At 32.2% G+C, this 21,210-nt stretch overlaps 1 protein-coding gene across 1 annotated transcript in view; it reads right to left on the minus strand.

Moving 5' to 3' along the window:
- Neurl4 (neuralized E3 ubiquitin protein ligase 4) overlaps positions 1 to 21,210 on the minus strand; it is a 39,952-nt gene that overhangs the window by 1,846 nt on the left and 16,896 nt on the right. The window contains exons 14-29 of the mRNA XM_074121026.1: positions 20,368 to 20,561; positions 18,680 to 18,760; positions 18,380 to 18,588; positions 18,128 to 18,285; positions 16,855 to 17,117; positions 12,201 to 12,367; positions 11,646 to 11,785; positions 9,976 to 10,066; positions 7,485 to 7,625; positions 6,461 to 6,619; positions 6,179 to 6,361; positions 3,871 to 4,009; positions 2,494 to 2,705; positions 1,832 to 2,003; positions 1,378 to 1,630; positions 1,101 to 1,222 (exon numbers count right to left, since the gene is read on the minus strand). Of these exons, the coding sequence (XP_073977127.1) occupies positions 1,101 to 1,222; positions 1,378 to 1,630; positions 1,832 to 2,003; positions 2,494 to 2,705; positions 3,871 to 4,009; positions 6,179 to 6,361; positions 6,461 to 6,619; positions 7,485 to 7,625; positions 9,976 to 10,066; positions 11,646 to 11,785; positions 12,201 to 12,367; positions 16,855 to 17,117; positions 18,128 to 18,285; positions 18,380 to 18,588; positions 18,680 to 18,760; positions 20,368 to 20,561 (2,684 nt within the window). The remainder of the gene's footprint in view (positions 1 to 1,100; positions 1,223 to 1,377; positions 1,631 to 1,831; positions 2,004 to 2,493; positions 2,706 to 3,870; positions 4,010 to 6,178; positions 6,362 to 6,460; positions 6,620 to 7,484; positions 7,626 to 9,975; positions 10,067 to 11,645; positions 11,786 to 12,200; positions 12,368 to 16,854; positions 17,118 to 18,127; positions 18,286 to 18,379; positions 18,589 to 18,679; positions 18,761 to 20,367; positions 20,562 to 21,210) is intronic.

Raw genomic sequence — 21,210 nt, forward strand, 5'->3', positions numbered from 1 at the left:
AAAACAAAACAAACCTAGACTGGAAATGGAACCTAGTACCGTGGATCCTCTTAGCTTTGCGAGTCTCGTCTCTAACCGCTCGGCTATCGATTTATTAATTATTTTTACTCTTCAAACCTTTGTCCTTAATATTTCCGCCATACATCTTAAGATTATAATATATCACTCTTTGAAACAACAAACAACTAGGCAGTCGGTAAAAAGAAAGTCCAAAAATTTCTTCTAAGAGAGTCAAAACTTTGCTGTTTCTTTTTTTTGTTTTTTGTATTTTTACATCACAAATTTTCAAATGTTAAGATTACTCTAATTTTAGTTAACACAATTATTTTTCATTAACTTTATTTTTCCCAAATTAATGAAATAATAATTAAATAAAATAACAGGAGCTTAAAACATCTTCATAAGAACACAAAATACCTCCTCTGGATTGGGCAGTTTAGATACATAAACATTACCGCCAAACATACTTGGAAAACATGCGAAAATACCCGAATTCATAAAGTCATTGAACACTCCATTTTTATTTTGTCTCCTCCTCCCCGTGCCAACATCACATCAAAGACAATGCTTCCGGCCAACTGTCAATGTTTTCTCGACTTACTAAACATTGCCGAGCACCTTGCAGCGATATAGTTTCAGCTAGATTTATATCCAGTCCATACAAGTTAGCGCACTGTCACTGAGCTGAATTAAGTTTTAATGACATGAATAATAATAGTGGTTGAAAATGCGGTTGGATATGTAATGCTGACAGTTTACGAGTGCAGTATGTAACAGATGTTTTACAAGTGTGAATGTCGGATTTAGTATACCAAGCAGTAAAACAACTTTAATTTTGGATAAAACTCAGAATATGTAGCGTTATAGAAGAATGAAACTAAGATACTTGGCTTTTTAAACCACGTTTGTGTGAATCATTATCTAATGTAATGAAAAAACAAAAGAAAAACCTAATATGTATTAATTCACATTTAATTTTTTGAAGCAGTAATTATAAAAAATATATATTCTAGTAATTTTTTTCAATTCTTCAAGAATATAAAATTCGCATTACAATGAGTTCAAATAAAATTTAATTATGCTCTTCAATTTGGTTTTACCTTGTGTAAGCAGTCGGCCAGTATCAAGTATTCTTCTGACAAATCCTAAGTCAACCTTAGCATAGGCAAGATGCCAGGAATCACTAGTTTGCTGTTGTCCTCCTTCATTTTGGCTTCTTTTCCTGTTAAATTTATTTAAATAAGAACAAAATATTAAGGAAGCTTTGGTTTGAGGTAAAAAGTACAATAGTAGTAACGTTTCGAGAAAATTTTGCTGCATTAACATTATTTTTAAGGATATAAAATTGACTGTTTACTATTTAGCATATCATGTCACCTGAGAGGAAACACTGCCCAACCGGCTCCACTGCCTCCACCACCAACAAAACCACTTGGTCCATTGCTTATGCTGTCACCTAGACCTTCAACAGCTTTGTCAGAATGTTGTCCACTACCCAAGGGTGCTCTGACCAAACTTGGCGCCGTCAATCCAGAAGGTACACAAGTTGTAGCATTTATAGTAGTTAGCCTTGAGTCACTAATGCAACATGAATTGCAAGTGCATCGATTTTCTTTCCGGAAATAACCATCTGTAAATTAAACAATTTGTAATTAACCTATTAATAATTTCTAAAATAATCAAACAACGAAATGTATGCCATAAATAAGAATGTCAACATTTCTGCACTTTTTACACTATATTATGTTATGTTTCCCCTCATTAAGCTGCCAGAAAAAGAGGAACAAATTCTTTATTTTTGTAAATACCGAGCAGTTAAGCATCTACTTACTAGGTAGCCCAAGCCATGACTTCAGCCTCAAGCAGGCCATTAGGTAATCACAAGGAGGGGCCCTAACATCCAGAGGAGATATCGGTGTAACCGCCAGACTACCACCGACAGATCTGGGCACAGCTTGGGATGGCGACTTATACACATTTTCCTGCAAAGAGTTACTGCGTTTCTGCGAAATAATGAAAATTATTTGATCAATGATGTCTATATTTTTTTTATAAAAATATATTAGAATAAAAGTTTTTCAATATTTAGGTAGTTTGTAAAAAAACATATTTTCTTTCTTGGAGCTGTTTTTACGACGAGTTTCACAAAATGTTCTCTTGAAAACATAGGTTACTGGGAAATTTGATTTATCTTGAAAAAGTAAATCACTTTTTAAAAAAACTTGACAAGGTGAACTGAATGCTTTTTTGATTCAGAAAAAAAAAAACTTAAAAACGAAAATTCTAAGTTGGTCAAAATCTTTAAACGGATTAACCGAAGTAAAGTATTATAACTTCGGAACAGACGAATTGTCAGAGCGCAAATAAAACTTATTTTTGTTCCCTACAAAGGAAGCAAGGAGGAGTAAAAGGATCAAATTTCTTTTGTTGATTTAAATTCACTCACTTCATACAAAAAAAAGGTATGTGATTTCTTGTTTGCTTTTTACATACCCTATGCAAATGTAACAGAGAAAGATTAGTAGCTGAGACTGATAACGATGACTGCTGGGCAGCAGCCAACACTGCGTTGCCAGTTGTAGGTGTAGTGCAAGCATTCGTTGCACTCGAAGTAAGGCTGGAACATTGTATATTTTCGTTCATCTTGTCCGACTTCGTTCTTACGGCATTTTGTTGTTGAGAAGATATCACACAATTAGCACCACCTGAATACACATACAATAAATAACAACCATTTTAAAAAAAAAAATAATAATAATAAGATATCTATTACTGTTATGCAGAATAAGAAAAAGCATTGCTCCAATTCCAAAATTACCAATTAATTCCAAAATAACCAATTTTCTTTAAAATAATAATAATAAAGCCTAATTATCCCTAATATTAGCAATAAGATTAATATTTATTTTTATAAAGACGATGATGTTGATTGCGTACGGTTAAGTAAGAAATTTTTTGGTACGAATTTTCGTTTACATCATTTCTTGCTTTCAGCAAGGGCGATGTAACAGGTACTGATCTAAAGGCAATCTAGGAGAGATTACTAGACAGAAAGTTCTCACTACTTTTTTGGTTTTTGGTTTATTTCAAACTCTTATTTTTTTACAAGAAAGTTATTTCGAAATTTGATACAATCTCAAACATCCTTTAAACGCACTAAAATAAAGGATTTCATTAATATTATCTTTTTCAATAGTTTTTATTAACTGTAACAAATCGGGGTTATTAGAAAAGTGGAAGTTAAAAATAGAATCATCGAATAATGTGGGATATAATTAATTTAAAAATCTTCATAGTATTCTTATGCTGAGTTTTTTTCTGTTAGCCTTCGAATAGTATTGTTGAACATTTTAAATTACAAGCAAAAACATAAATTATTACAAAACAAATGTACTTTTTTGACATAAAATCAAAACCAATAATAAATCATAAGTTTTCAGTTTAAGGTTTAATTTACACTGGGCGAAATGTAATTGAGACGGATTTTCAGGCGCCATGAAACTTTTTTGGTTTACATCGAAATAACTATTTTAAAGAAATCATATAATTTTTTCAATTGAGAGAACAACTAAATTCATTTGGCATAGGAGTCTTTTCAGTGCACTGCCGGCGTCCGAGATGCAGACATCATTGTATAAACAGACAGTGTGCAGGTGAGAAAAGCTATTAGAAAGAAAATTATAAGGTTAGGGCGCGCCTGATTTGAACCCGGGACCTCCGTCTTACTAATCCTTCACTCTATCTCTCCACTTCAGTAGTAAATTTAATAAAATTGGAATGCATAATTCAATAAATTATTTACTGGAGATTAATTCAAAAAAATAAAATCAACTGATAAAACTAAAGAGAAAAATGCTTGGCTTATATAACCTTTTGTAGCCACAGCAGCCACTGAAGCCACTTTTTCTCCCACTTCCAATTCCGCTTTCTCTCTTGTCTCGGACCACACATGCTCCTCCGTAGATGGGCTAGCGGGAAAACTTTCCACGCCTTCTGGCACAATACACACCTTGTACAAATTCAAAAAGAAAGAAGATAAATTTCTATTATGAAAAAATTAGAAAGCATTCTAAATCACTAAAGTATGCAAAATTATTGAACAAAAGTTGCCAAAATAAAAATTGTTTTGGCTCCCAAACGAATGAGAGCAAGATGGAGAGTTCTGATGTAAAGAAAGATTTATTATTGTTTTTACTAAGTCCCATTTTTAGTTCTGAGCACTTTTATTACACGTATTTCCAATGAACAGACTGCACCTTTGGAAGAATATAGTGGTTAATTCATTTACTCTAGGAAAAGAAATCATCTATTTTGCGAGATTGGTGAACTCGACTCCCACAAGGAAATCTCGATTTCTCTTCTCAGGAGCCTTTTACATCTCACTTTTCTGAGATGAATAGTATTAAAACGGAGAACACTCCCCGGGTACTTATGTCCTGAGATCTTGACGCAAATTAAACAAAGAAATAAATTATATTAAAAAGTATATAAATATAGTTTCCGCATTGGTTTGTTGTCAGCAATTAACAAATGCAGCACTCAGCTTGCAGAAAAAGCTTTCTCCTAATTTTTTAATTTTTTATGTAAAATGTACCTTACTCATACTACATCGTCAGCAATCTCAATATGATCATGGTACTCGATAGAGTGCATTAATTTATTTATTTCTTTTTATAAAGTGTAACAAAATACAATAGTTCGGTTTAAGCGTTTTAACATTATTTTAATAAATAATTGGTGTTTCTGAAAGTTCAATTGAATAATGGAACAGTAGGAGGTAGTCAGTCAATTCTCTAACCTATCGTGAGGGAGAAATATAGTCCCACTGTTCTTTAGAATATATAAGGGCTACGCTTTCCAAAGAAGGGCATTAAAAAGATGAAATATTTTATAGATGTTGTGCTGTCCAAAATGAGTCGTTAGATAAGGTAAAAGGAGCGATGCTAATCTGATGCAAGTTCAGATTTATAAAAATAATAAATCTTTATTTATAAATACATAAATTTGGCAAAAGTTGCTTCTTGGTGTAAAGAAATGTACATTAGGTCACAATGTTGGTTGTACAACAGTTAAGTTCAGATTTAAGTATTGCGAAGTAGAATCGCTCTTAAGTGAGTTAATAGCGTTGGGTCTCAGTCTGGCCAATAAACCTTCATGTACAAATTTGTTATTTATTTATTTATTTGTTGGCATTGAGAAATAAATATTTTGTATTATCATAATTTTAAATTATAGGCTAATTAGTTTTTTAAATATGTTTTTCAATTATTTCATTTCTCTATAAGGAAGCACAGAGTTCACGCGACGTAAGTCTCTAGTAATGAAATAATTAATAATTGAAAATTAAATTCTTAATCTTAATGTAAGAGACAACACATAATCCCAAAATATTTCATTATACACATTTAATCACCAATCGTTCAGTATGTAACGAGCACTTTCACGATGCTTTTGCAGTTTAGGGCCGAATCTCACATAAATCATTTTCGAGAGAAATATGATCAAAACCGCCCATTTTTCCACCTATGAAAGAGAAGGATACTATTTACAAATCTTCACCAACTTTGGATGTAAAAAGTAAAGTAATGCTTATTTTTTCAGGCAGGCTTTTCCAACTACCAATTAGGTGTCGTGGACGGAAACGGCTAGCAAACATACTTTACTGTAATTTTCTTTTATTAACCATTAAATAAAAATCCAAGGCCTAAGACCGGGAATCGAATATTAGCTTTACAGGTCTCACCACTTACCGCTCGGCTACCGTGGCGCCTAACTATGGATGTACTTCCCATGACCATCATCAATCCAAACGATGAATAAATGAAGGCACGATTTTCCATCAATTTATTTATTTTAAAGGGACCCAACGTACTTTATAAAAATAAAGAAAACTAATGTACAGATTAAGTTGACGACTAACATAATTACTAAGGTATACGTGTCAACGTAACAAAAACGCAATGTTATTGGTGGCCATCTCAGTGCACGTCCAAGAACGTTTCTGTTGTCCTTCCTACAAGCGGTGTAGGAATGAGAAGATGAAAAAGTAATTCGAACCTATAAATAAATCCCAATGTAATAGAATTTTTTAAATTTGAATTAAGAAAAAGCGCCGCTTAAATATTTATATTAAGAAAACTTAGAATTATTGAAAAAAATAGTAATAAAAATAATCTACCTGGTCACACATTCCATACAAATCTACAAAAGGTAGGCAAACCACTGAAGGCAGATTAGAAGCAGCAATTCCTCTATCAACTCCATTAACCAGGATTCTAAGATTGCTTTCTTCATCTATAATGATTCCGACTGTATGACCCACTGGTAATAAATCTAGATTCACATTGTAGCGAGTTTTCTCCTTAATTATAAAAATATATAAAAATCAATCAATCGCTAAATGCATTAATAATTAATAGATCTTAACTCTTCATTTCTTTGTATAAAAAACAGACAATACCTTGTGGCCATTGTGAAAAACACAGTCACCAGAAATAACCCAAGTGTTCTTTTTAAGTCCTAAAGCTGTGACTGGAAGGGATGAAGATAATACGCTTTCTACCGTGACTCCTATGCTGAGTGATGAAACCCAACGAGTATTTAATGATTCAATCCGGACCTTTAAAAAATTATACATATCTTTATTAATTACATCTCTATTACAATTCGCGAAATATGTTCATCATTATTTTATTTAAATTTACTGAAGGAATAGTAATTTTATATTAAAAGGAAACAATTCGATGGATTTATCTGTTTCTTAATAGTACAAGAAAAGATTAAATAATAGTTAATAGATTGGTAAACTATTTTTGTAAGTTAACAAAATTATAGCACCATCTAACTTCCCCCCCCCCACCAACTGGGAGGGCAATTTTTGGTTAGATAAGTTTTTCAATAACTTATTTTCCTGGGTACATTGCAATAAAAGTTATTATTACTACATAATGTAATTGCCAAATTTAAAGAAACCCGTATGATGAATGACGTATCTATTGAAAAAGTCCACAAAAAATCAAATTTTAATGTGCATTTCAGTAAACCGATATTCTTTAAAACTCACCAGTTTGAAAACGTCAATGTATTGTACAGAATTTGGAAGATGATCTTAAGCTGTAGGCCTATTTGCCTTTTCTTTCAGAAACCTCTAGAAAAAAGGTTTTGGGAATATGTTTCAAACTAAACCAATAGATATCCAAGAACAAATAAGATTCAAGAATAAAAGAAATAATAATAAATAACATAATAAAAAAGATTAAATAAAATCGTCCGTGATTTTGTCCAAAATACAAAATCTTTTCAGTAAAATTTACCTCCGGAGATAGATTTAACATAACACTTATTGTGCTATTTTTCGCTTTATAGAATTCAAACCAAAAATACGCACCGCCAATTCTCATGCAATGTCAAAAGATGAATTAACTATTAAAACATGTTTCATGAAAAAAAAAAAAAAAGTGTTCCATAGAAACAGACAGACATACTTGAAATATGGCACCCCTAGCAAGTGGCCGAGTTCCAAGCACTAATCCTTGATTATAACTAGAAACTCGTTTTGCTGCAAGACGGCTTTCAGATAACTGTACGTTCCTGCCGTGGCAATCGTGAAATTGTTGTGGAATCATCTGTAAAATATATAAATAAATAACTTAACCTTAACTAATTTTCAATGTATTTCTTTCGACTCCTTAACATATTTTCCCAATAGTTTTTTACTAAGCCAAAATCAAATGTTTCTGGATTATGAACTTTTGTCGATAAGAAATAAATACAAGAAATCACTAAAAATTATTTTAAGTTGATTTACATTTTAAGTAGTCACGAATCAATATTTCAACTCAGGAACTTTTTGGACGATACGCCTTTCAAGTCCACAACATTTAAAATTTAATGTTAGAAGCACAGCAGGCAAGTAGACTTTTACGTTGAGATACAAACAATTAGATTAAAATAGTTACATCTACACCTGTAAATTACAACGTTGTCGCATATAGATAAAAATGAATTATTTCCATAGCCAGCGAAAATATAATTTTAAAAATTTAAAAAAATGAATTTAAATGGGATTTTAGCAAAATTAATTTATAAAAAAGTTAAGACAATGCAAAACTTTGCAAAAAAACCTTGCCTAAACTCTACTAAAATTTGGAAGGATTATAAAATTGAATCAACCATATAATTATTTCTAATAAATTATACCTCTAGCTAAATGATGTACTTTTCTACAGAAATAGATTTTTTTTTTTTTTTTGTAAAGTCTACTTAAATTAAATGTTGAAAAGTTCTTATAATGAAACGTTTAAATCTATTTAATAAAAAAATAACATCTATTACCTTTCTACTAAGAAAATGAATTATAAAAAATAGAAATCCTTACTTACAAATCTCCTCCTAAATTTCTTTTCAATTTAAAAAATAAGTATCAGTAAAAATAGTAGGAGGTGTAAGTAAAATTGGAAAAGTTTTTTTTAAATTATGTAAATATGTAAAATGTTTCGGTTTATTACTATCAACTTTCTATTAAATTAGCCTTCAAATATAACAGTACAAGGTTTCACAGGAAAAATCTATCTAGATTATACAAGAATATGCATTCTTGCTTTTTTAGATATATATTTAGAAATTGTGTTTATATTTCCTCAAATCGTTAATAAGACAAGGTACTTTACTATACATTTGCTTTATTGACAGTTTTAGATAGAATATTTTCTCTATGGTCTTAAATAATTTCATTTCATTACTCATAATGTATAATGTAGTAAGTCAATTATTTTCGGCAACATGAATCTCCAAAAACCATTTAATAGTTTGCTACAAGGGCGCTCGTGAAAAGTCTAGTTATATATTTACGTCTAAACAAATGACTTTCAATTTTAAACTCAATTGGCTTTTGTAGCAACGTGTTCATGTCATAAGAATAATTTGAAAAACGTAGCAGTATGAAAGAAAGGAACTGGACCGAAGAATACTACTTAATGCTTTAACTAGGTATTAACTGAGCAAACCTATATATTCTAATGAGACAAAATCTGTTGGAGTATCTTGTTTATGTCAAATTTTTTCATCTTGAGCTTCATGAGATCTAATTGGATTTTTGTGTGACCTATCCACAAATGCATAGTTTATGTAAACCTGAATGACACTTATTGGTTCCACCATTATTTTATTTTTAAATTTCCATCTAATGAAAGTATTAAAAGTTCAGAAAATATGTTATTGGGTAGATTTGATGTAATCAAGTAACAAAATTCTTCAAGAGTGAACTCATTTAGGTACTAATTGTACGTCTCTTTTTATGTGATTGATTTTCACATTATCATTACAGAAGGTATGAAGTAAATCAAGTAATTTGGCTTGTTTGTTATTTGATGTAGTGTAAAATTGTTAGGTAAATTAATGTGATTGAAATGATGAAAAGCTGTAATTGAAAATTATTTATTCAGTTGAAATTTGGGTTTTCACCAGAAAACAAGTTTTTAATTTCATAAAGAAGTCTACGAATGTAAACATACGGAGATATTCTGTTACAAGAAGTGGATTAGGCTTTTCTTCGGGTGAGCGAACACCCTGGAAAACACTTATTTCTGAAGAGTTGATTATCTGAGCAAACCTATATATTCTAATGAGACAAAATCTGTTGGAGTATCTTGTATCTACGATTATCAACTCAGAAACAAATTATTGATTAAAATTACAGTGGATCAATAATAGCAATGCTTAGTGCTCAGAAATCTTGGTTGACTTTATGAGTATCTTGGCGTGCTTCTTATTCAAAAACAATAAGCACTTATAAGGGTCCTTCTGAAATCTATAACTGACCCTGTGTGCATGAGCAATAGTCAAAAAATGTTCGCGAAATAAAACTATTAAATAGCAGTTGATATTAAGCATAAAAAATTGCACAATTTCAAAAATGTCAATTGAAGAAACGAGAGATTGATTAATAAGGTAAAAAGTACTTTTACAATTATTTACCTCTAAATCATGAATTTCTGATAATAATTCACCATCTTCTATGCTTTTATCCAAATCTTCATTTCTCTTTGATTCTTCACCATCTTCTTCCCTGCACGAACAATTTTAAATAAAAGCATGCTCTTTTAAATCAAGCAAAATTTAAATTAAAGAGAAAAAAATTGCAATTTTAAATTTTTTTCCTCTTATATGCATTTTTGTTTGTAACTGTTTTTTTTTTTTTTGTATTTTTTTAAATCTAGAGATATAGATATCGCTGTACAGTATCTTTGAAGCACCTTTGCATGCGTTTTTCTTTAAATCTGACAGGTTTCGGACTTCATGAAAGAGGTTGTTCAAAAATAGTAAAAAGCGAAAGTTTGCCCGACCTTGATAAAAATTAACCGGAAAATTCAGTGATTGTAGAGAAAGATCCGAAAATTCACATAATTAAAATGATGCATGCTCCTTAGCATGCTACTTTAAGGATAACTTACTATTCAACGAAAATAAAAGAAGTATTCGCGGAAAATTCAAATTCGGAGGGTTAGTCAACAGTAACTTTAAAACTTTAATGAAAAATGTGAATGAAAAAAAAAATATGTTCTTACTATAAATGAAAATAAATTTTTCATAAATCTCTGTTATTTAAGCAGACTGATAAACATAATTAAAAAACGCAGTTATTAACGATGGTAATACCAGAACCACTTCGATTATTCTTAAACTACTGAACTCGTGACAGAAAATAAAAAGAGATTTTCACAATTCGCCACTCATCTATTAAACACACAAAAACCAAAACAAAACAAAAAATCGAAGGAACGTAAATAAAAAAGAGTATATAAGAAAAATAAATGAGTAAATTAGTTGAATAATAAATTCAGTAACTCTATAATTTAACGATGCTAATTCCTCTAGAAAATCTGTGTATTCGAAGAATTAGGACGTTCTCAAGCACTATTAATGAAATATAAAAAAGTGAAACTCACAAAATAGGTCAGTAAAACTGAAAAGTCAAATGCAGGAATCTCCGAATTTTTTTATTTTCAAATCAAAAGTAACAATAGTTACCAATTAGTAGGTAACCACTCGCAAAAATTACATTCTACTTTATTATGATTTTTAGAAAATGTTACGGCGTTCATAAACAGAAGAGTGACGGTTTGATTTTTCATGTATATTAAATAAGTTGGAGCGTGCATAATACAAAGGAACTTCAACATTTTAACAGATTTTTCTTTCAATCATTTTCTGGGCATCTTCCTTATGTGGACTGCAAGGCTATCAAATACAATAAAGACTTGTTCTAGAAAAAGTGATGTGGTTGCAGAGTAAAGAGGTTCTCTTAATTCTCTAGAGAGGGACGACCTCCAGAGCGCTTGAAACTGCTGAAAAAATAGCTGGGAAATCCTGATAATTCGAGCCAAATTGCGGATGTCACACATCTTTATCTTTCCTTGGCTCCCTTTTATGAAAGGAAATATGTAAAACGACAACGATTTTTTTTTTGTTCCGGCAAAATTGGAGAGATAGAAAGAATATGTATAAGTTATTAGAAGATTAAAAGCCGACAAGTAGTTTGAGATCTAATGAAATAAACCATTATAAACGTGCACTTCTCTCATTTAAAAATATAATTATTTATCTCTTGACAAAACGAATTTCCTCGAATAAATTAAAAAACTTACGTTGCTCGATCGTAGGCAGATTCTATATCGGGCAAAGCTAATGGAGCATCGCCTCTGGCCTGGCACACTGTAGATTCACCTTTGCTCACAACGGAAACTGCCGTAGTAGATCCAAATAATTCTACCACGACATATAATTTCTGCAAAACAAATTACATTAATCTTGAATATTTTAATTTTTTTATCTGTAGAAATGATAGATTTGTTTTCGTGCATTTTTTTTTTTTTTTAAATGATTTAAGGAGCGTCAAAATCTGAGGTTATTGGCGCTCGGAACTTTTTCAGTGCACTGCCGGCCTTCGGACCGTGTTTTTTCGTTACAGACAACACTGTACATCACCGGACAGTAAGCTCCCGAAAAGAAATAGAAAATCGATTGGTCAGCAGCTGGATTCTAAACCGGGTCCTCCGCGTGGGATTCGTGCATATTAATTTGATTAATGATTACATTAGGCCGAAAGTAATTTAATTATGTTTGGACCAATTTTGGAGATAAAGCATGAAAATTATAAAATATCTGATTAAGAATAAAATAAACATTATTTAAATAATTACCTTTGGTACATTATAGACAGCAGTTCCTAGATCGACTCCATCTATATAGAAGTGAAGAGATGAATCGTGGCATCTTTTCACTCCTAAACGATTTCCTGGTCTTAACCAGTCCAGTGATTGAGAATAATATGGCTTCAGGACTTCATCGTTTTGCATTAGTGCGCTACCTATTAAAAACAAAATAAAATAGAATTGAACTCCTGAAGCTTCAAAATTTTTTCCTGACTCATGATAATGAGTTTTGCTATAACAACCAACTTACAAAACCACTAAACTGAGGCTTAGCTTAATAATGTGAGTAAAATAAATTATATAAGAAGAAACTCAACAATGAAATCTCAAAGACAAAAAGTATTTATCAACAATATCAATCCAACTTCCAAAGCAAACAATCTTTTATTTAGAATATTTCATAATTTCCTGCCCAAGCTTCATTATTGAAGCAAAAAGGAACTTTTAAATCTCAAATCAAATATTTAAATCAAAGTCAGTGAGATTTCATTTTTTGTTAAACAAAAAGTGTATTCTTACAACTTATATTTGAATAGAGATACTAGTTAAGTCGCAGCGGAAAAGAGGCGAAGAACCAAGAGGAAGCCATGGTTTTATAAATATTTCAACTTTAGTAATCTCCAACAAGAACGCACCTATCTATAAAGAGCTATTTGAAAAATAAATAAAAGAATTCTACTAAAACTGTAATTTAACTGATTTTGTTTTAATTTTTTTTTTTATATATATTACAATATAGTTTGATTCACCTTGACTTTGGTCACAAGAAGGAAAAACAAAATAATTTAAATAACAGTCCCACAAATTTCAAAGCGCTAGAATAAACGACATAATTCAATGTAGAATAAAAGAGTCAGATATAAAGAATGAACGCACATAATCTGAAGGGATTTAAATCTGAAGTTTATTATATTACCGCTAAAAGTGATGCTTAGTGGGGAGCACGTTGGTAGAGCAGCAATTATTTAGCACATATCAAACACAGGAACTAATATAATGCTGAAATAGAAACCTCTTGAAAACAACTTTTCAGTTAGATGCTTAAAATTATAACATAGAAAGCTGAACGACTTTTTCACAGCCCTTGGTACTACTGTTAAAAATGAAAACACAATGACCACATTAATATCAACAGTTCACTGCAAACCGAGTAAATGCACTAGAACTTTGAAAGAACCAAAATTATGTACAATACAAACTAATGAAAAGACCTGATATTAATAAACCTAAATAATAATAATAACCCTAATTTAAGAAAAAGGCTTAAATAACACTTCTGAAAGCCTCATTTATTTGTATATTTATTCATTTTTTATTTTGTTTTCACCTTAAACACCTATTGTTTACGAGTGTTGGCAAAAACCAATATACTGGTAATCACGGCTACCGTAAGCTTCTAATGCCTCAATTTACTAGTATATTGGTGGTATATAAACCAGCTCTGTTTTTTCAACATTCATTTGTTTTAAAGGAATAGTTTCTCTGCAGCCTCTTTAACTTCTCTCTTCTCCATGACTTCCAAGAGGTAACAGTGACTCTCTTCCATTACTTTCTTCTTCGTATCTTCCATGAGATATGAATAACTTGAGCGCTGCATACAGCTTTATTTCTTCCTAGAAATAACGCAATGGTAACTGAATGTAACTTTTATTAAGAGTAAAGAATGAGAGATAATGTGAGTAAATGATAACTGAATATGGAAATTATATTGATCTCATGGGCAGAAGTACTGTCTTGCCTTGTACTCGAATTTTTCTAATCTAGATAGTGTGGACTGGCCAACACATATCCGTAAATACCGCAACCACAATCTATTTTTGTTAAAATTACATTTCGATAAAGCCGGAGGGATAATTTTGGATCAGTATGTGACGAGTCCGTCATATATGTTATAGGCACATTTAGTGTTTTTTTGAAATTCTGGATCACTCTCTTAATGTGAGGCTTCCAAGTTAGTTTACGATCAACTTATAGTCCTGACCTTTATTACTGCAATTACGAGACTTTGATCGGCCCCAACTGAACAATGTCAGTAAGAGTGTTCTGATGCCTTCTACTCAACAAGATGCTGAGCTCTTATTCGCAGAAATGCGAAGTTCCATGCACTTGTACCATTTATTGAGATAGAGCATGACTTGCCATCATCATTTCAACGTTATTTTCTTTGGACATCCATCCAGTGCATACAGTAAATTCATCTGCAAACTGGAGCCAGTCTCTCAAAACGAGACTTAAGCATATTAAGTAAGAACGAGACTTAAGCATATTAAGTAAGAACGGATTATGCACAATATGGGGGTTGGCCAAGGCCAGGTTTCCTAGATCCCATAACCACAGTTTCCCTTTTGATAATTAATAGACTGTGTTATCGTTCCAGAACTCGCATTAACATAATTTTATCCTTTAGTATTGCGATATTTACGTTATCATACACCTTATGAATGTCTACATAGGCCTCAAGTGTGGGTTTTTTCTGATCTATTTAAGTGCACTTCGTTCAATAACGCTGCCAGGCAGTCAGTCTATAGTGCCTTCTAAAACCAACTGATGTGGGAGGCAGTTTATTATATTCCTCCAACCACTAATCTAACCTATGCTTTATCATTCTTTCATAGGTTTTACACACTTGAGATGACAAAGCTCGGTACGATTGCCACGAGTTGGGATATTTTCCAGGCTTTAAGAGAGGAAATATTAAATGTGTGCTAAGAACCGTAATACTAGGCCCCTAAATAGAATTTTAGCCCCACACATCTGCATTCTATCGCTTGATGGACTTTTCAGTACTACTGGGTCGAAAGGGAACTTTTTAGGACACTTCCTCCACTCCCATCTTTACGGTCGTTTCTAACTACGTGATACCTATGCATTTCTAATTTTAGGTTAGACTTAGTATGGTTACTCCTCTCACTCAGCAGAACATCAAGAATGTCCCGCTTAACCAAGTACGATCTTTTATTTATTTGCTAGATGTGCTTTAGGGTTGCGAATATTTTTGTTTATTATATTCTTTTGTTTTATTATTTATGTTTCTTACAGAATTAGAGCAACTCCACTCCTCCGTTCTTTTGTAAGGTTCTCGCGTTCTTCGCTGAATGTGCATCTTTTGACGGAGTATCACTGAATTTTTTTCCCCTAGAGAGAATTGGGATTAGTTCTAGTCTTAGTTGTCTCATCAAAACCTCCTAGGCGCAATGAGTCATTCACACCAATAACTGCATCCACTACTGGGTAATAATGACTATCTACATTGGTATCCACTACAGGTACCGTAGGGGCTTTCCGATGTTCATGTCATACCACCGTTTTCTTCTATACAGTCTCTTTTGTTTCCATGGGCGTTTGTGCTTTAGAGGGGGTGGTGAAGGCTACGGAAGAGGAGGAAATTCTTCCTTCGACAGACACTCGAATCTACTGCTTTTCGTTCCTTCTACTAGGTTGCACCACCTAGGAATGTAGCACCATATTATGCAACCATCTCTTTAGCAATTTTATTTTCATCTTTGAACTTTGGCACGCCGCATCCGTAACCAGATGATTCCCTCAGTAGTGAATGCATTCCGCTTTGTTAAAATCGCATCGCTCAATGTTGTGCGCACCAGAGCATTTACTGCATGTGTGCTGACTCTAACATTGAGAGCTAGAATGCCTAATCGGAGACAGTTAAAACATAATCTCCTACGAGGTACGTATGGTTCCACTTTAAATCTGGCTCCAAACACATGTCATGTCATATGTCTTGGAAGATGGACTGTCAAACGTCAGAACACATATCTCGAGCGGTTTATTTTCTGCTCATCTGAATGTTTTCTTAACATTTATAACCCTTTTGTCTCTGAATATTCTCAAAGATCTCTCTTTGGATAATGAAGATTTCATTCTCTGAATAACTCCTTTTGAAAATATAAGATGGTACAGAATGTAGTCTTTCAAATTTCTTTTCTTAAAAAAATTATTGTTACTTAAGATGTCCGCCGCCTCGGAGGTACTGGTTTCAATTTCATTGTTTTTACCTACAGCTCTGATATCCAAAACGTTTAGTACATGTTTATTATCATCAATATAAATCCATTTGCCAACGATGGATACTTGCCAGGTCATCTTCACTTCCTTCAACGAGGGACTTTAATCACTAGGTTTGAATTTATGTTATGCCGGTAATTATGTTGTTTCTATAGCAACATTACTACTATTTTCTAAAGCATCATCATTTTTTCCCAATTTAGGGGCTCAGATTAGATTTAGAGAAGTTCCCTCCAGAGCTAGCGATCTTTTATTTGCTTTGCCTGCATGGGGATTCACGCTATTGAAGGCTGTGAGTGTACTGTTAATATTATTGCTATAAGTATTACTGTTGTTAGTTGAATTCTTATCTGGGTTGATGTTGGGTATCATATGGCTTCTGGCGTGTAGCAGTCCATCGCTTCCTCAATGTATCATTTCAAAGTATTGACTTTGATGTGAAAAATGTCTTGTTTTTTGCAAAAATTGATTTCAAAAGTTGAAAAACTTTTTTTTCGCGGAAGATCGAAAACCTTTTGTTGAATATCTTTTTGATCCCACAAAGTTCTTTATTATAGCTCCGAAATCAAGCACCCGTTATCCTACAAATTTCAAAGTAATATAAAATTACAAATCTCACCTTGCAAAAATCTTGTTGGTTCTCTGATGGATGATAGAGAAGATGGTGGTGATGGTTCAGTAGTGGACGGTGAATATGTGGTCACACCAAACAAAAGCGATCCTGCCCAGTGTTTGGTGTAACCAATCAGGCAAATTTCAAACATTTCAGAATCGGTAAGAGGTTGGGAACTGAAAAGGAGGCCACCGCTTGGAATGTCAGGAGACCTGGTAGCTCGTCCAGTTTCATCAACTTTTATTCCTTTCCCGCAAACCTCATGCCATCTATAAAATAAAATATTCGCAATTGATCTCTAATTAGAGGTTAAGTGTTAGAAAGAAAAACCTAATAATACACCTTCAACTAAATGGAAAGCTGTTAACATTCACATAAATAACAAGTAATGAATCTCTTGCGACTTCTATTAGCCATAAATTTATTAATTGAAGTGGCTTTTTAAAAATGTGTGTTAACTTCAATTAAAATAACGAAAAAAAGGCTGAAGTTTTAGATACCTTCTAAAACAGGAATAGGAAGTAAAAAATAATATTAATTACAGCTGTAAACCAGTACAACGTTCACACAATATTACATGAAGTCATTTGAGCCTTTCAATCGGAAAATAAATTTTCAGCATCTAGCGACTTTTTGTTTTCGAGAGTTTTGTTTACACATACAAGACATTTATTCAAAATCACTTTTTCTGATTCAATGGTATATTTCCGGATGGACGAAAATTAATTATACATGATCTTATTTCTACCCTTAACTAGCAAGAGAAAGTAAAAAATACATTACTATCACTTTGGTAGTAAGTTTATATTTTAAACAAGGCGTAAAATTAATATTTAATGCCACCATACTTACTTAAGTTTCAGCAATAATAAAACTTGTTATTGAAATACGTAGGTGGGTCAATACCCACCAATGTCTAATGGTTATGAAGTTTGGCTTAGTAAGTGGAATATCTCAAGTACTAATTCTTAGCGTACAGTTACTTTTTATTTGTTAGAAAAAATGTTAATAGTAAAGTATGTACTTCCGTTCACGAAACCTAAGCGATAGGTGGACGTTAAGCCCCACCACGAAAAACAGGCGAGTTTTCTTACTTTGCTTTTTTGAAATACGATTTCATTTGGAACAACACTCACTAATTTACTAGAAGACCGGATGGTAAAAAGTAAATAATGTAGTATACCACAAACAGATTAAAAGTAATTACTATAAAAAAAGTAATAAGCATTTATTCTTTAAAAATTACAATCAGAAAGATATAGCATAAAAAGAATCATACTTATGAAGATAAAGTTGAGTGGGCAAAACAGTAGATTCTGACTGATCCTCTACTCTTCTACTTTCTGGTTCAATTGGTTCCACTTGTGGAGCGCAGCTGCTGCTTATGATACTATCTTCCGTTTCTGCTAAAGATTCTGCATTACTTACAATCGATACCTATTCAAAAAATGAATCAAAATAGATATTTCTCCTTGTTACTACCTGAATTCGACTGTTTTAATAAAATATGTACAAATGAACTGAAAATCACCTGAGCACATTGGCCGTATAGATCAATTACTGGGTAGACAAGAGGTGGAAGACCACTACAAGCCTCTCCTTGATCAACACCATCCAAATAGAAATGCAAAGAACTATCATCATGACGGCGCAAACCAATTACATTTCCCGTTTTCGTTTTGTCTAGATCTAAAGGATATCCATGTGTTACCATGACTCCATCTTTCATTACGGCAAAGCCTAAAAGATAAATTAATAATGGCATCTTGTTCTGAAAGAGATATAATGTTTTTTTTATTTTAATTACTTTTCATAATACATATTTAAGTACCAGAAAGCATCCAAGTGTCATGGTCAAGATCTGTCATGGTACCAGGAAGTTCCAAATCGTCTGGTCTTATCGCAGTAACTCCTGATCAAAGGTAGAAACAAAAAGAATAAGAAGCAATAAGAATTGAGATTGCATTTGAGTTGTTTTTCTTATTTACTTATACCAGAAGTGAAATTAAAATTACTGCAATTTATAAATAGCGTCTTAAAAATAAATATTTCCAAACTTCTTGTCCTGGTTTTTTAATTACTATATCCACTAGAACACAACAATCATAAATTGCTCAAGAAAATGTTTTGACATCTTGAAAATTATAGATGAGATGCGAATTGATCACGCTATGATTGTTGAAAGTACTAAATAGAATGCAGGAAAGCAAAGAAAGGAAAGTTTTAATAATTTACATTTAATCAATTAATCAAGAATTATGTATGTCGTCTAATACAGTGTTCTATGAAGATAATAGGCAATGATTATTGTCAGCAATTGTATTTTATTAAGAAAAATATGTATTAAAAGTAAAGAGACACCTATTTTACTACCAATTAACTAGGTGTCGTGGACAGAGGCGATTAGCAAACATAATTTACGACAACGTTCTCAAATGAAAGATTGAATAAAATCGAGAGCCTAGAATCTTGATAGCGAACCTCTGACACGTGAACTCAGTATGGGTGACACGCATCCACAGATACAAAAAATTATAATATAATTTTAAATAATTCTTGAGCGATTTGAGGAATACTTTGAAGAAATTACTGTATTTATTGAGAATAAGGATCTGGCAAACTTTCCTCAGATCAATGATCATAAAGCGGGTCATTTAATAAATCTTATTTTTTTTACTATGGTTACAAATATCAACAAATTATGAATATTTCTATACGTGACACGCAGCCGATTAAGTTAGGGCTTTTCAAAATTTTGATACCCCGAGCTCAAAAGATTTGCCATTACTTTCTGGTTCAACTATTTCCACTTGTGAAGCGCCACTGCTGTTTATGATACTATCTTCCATTTCTGCTAGAGATTCTGCATTTTTCACATTAGAAGTCGCGCTCCACAAATGGAATCAGTTGAACCAGAAAGTAGAAGAGTAGAGGATCAATCAGAATCTACTGTTTTGCCCACTCAACTTCATCTTTATAAGTAGGATTGATTATGAAAATCGAACCCAGTACCACAATACATATTAGCTTTCCAGGTCTCGCCTGTAATCGCTCGGCTATTGTGGCGCCTGAAATACACACCAGTGTATTTATTAATTCTGTATTAAAAATAATTTTTCAAGGAAACTGTTCAAGTGAAACAGTTTTTTATCTGTGTAACATTTGAAGTTTAAAGCAAACCGTTTTCTTTTCTGGAAAATTAAAAACGAAGAACCCTGTACTGCAACCATTTTCTTTAAATTTGGTGTTAATTGATAGGTAAAACAATTTTTATACACTACGCTGAGTGGTTACAAAAATCTGTACTTTATGTAAAAGTGTTCACTTTTTTAAAATTAAATTATAATAATAAATGTCAATTAAGTAAATATGCCAACATTTATTTTTACTTTGTTATTTTAACAGAAAATTTCCTTTGTTATTAATACCAAAATACTTGTTATTAATCTATTTTTTTGTTTTATTTAGTGTATAACAGAAGAGTAGGTGGAAGTAAAAAGAAATTAATAATCAGTTTACCTGCTTCAATAGATCCTGACCATCGGTCAACAATTTTTTCCACCATTACTGAGAACATTTCACCACGGCGTAATGGTCTGTTAGTAATAACAACGGCATCGTTGAAATCTACCATTGCCCTCGGTCGGGAAGCAGTTCTGCCTCCATTGGTAAGGCGGGCATTACGACCATGGACACTGTGAAAGTGGATCTCCCTAGAAGAAAGTACACATTAGATTTTTTGTTTGGTCCAATAAAGGTCCATCAACATCTAGCGACCGTAAGCCTTTTTTCAGTGCATTGCAGGCTCCCGATCGTCAATCTGACTAACTGGTTGAGTGTATGTATTTCGCATTGATTGGCTATAGAAACGAAGAACCTAGAAAAAGGTTAGTAGTATGATTATCTCAAAATATTTGCCATATCGTAACGTCAGTAGCCTTTGATTTAAGACACTAGTGGTATTCGAAACGGTGAATCGATAATTATGTCCTTCAATGAAACATTCTATATTCGTCAACAACAAGAATATTATTTGAAATTATATTTAGAGCGTAGGGCAATGATATTTTATAAGTTGGAGTTTTATATATTTAAAAAGAAAAATGTTTATTAAAAGGAATACTTTCCTTGAATACTGTAAGGATACTGTCATTAAAGAATTAGAATCCGAATATTTCATTAATTTTTATTCGTAATCCCCTGTCGCTGTCACGATCAGTCATAGTTTTTGATGATTCAATATTTGTATGTAGTCTCATTGACTTTCACAAATACAACTAGGCATGTAATTGATCAAAAATTAAGAACACGGAAAAAACAAATGTTTCTTTTTGAAAAGAAATAGAACAATAATTGAATTAA

The sequence above is a fragment of the Rhodnius prolixus genome, unplaced genomic scaffold (genome assembly GCF_049639745.1).
Source record: "Rhodnius prolixus isolate KJV_2025 unplaced genomic scaffold, Rpr scaffold_2, whole genome shotgun sequence".
In the NCBI taxonomy this organism is placed as follows: domain Eukaryota; kingdom Metazoa; phylum Arthropoda; class Insecta; order Hemiptera; family Reduviidae; genus Rhodnius; species Rhodnius prolixus.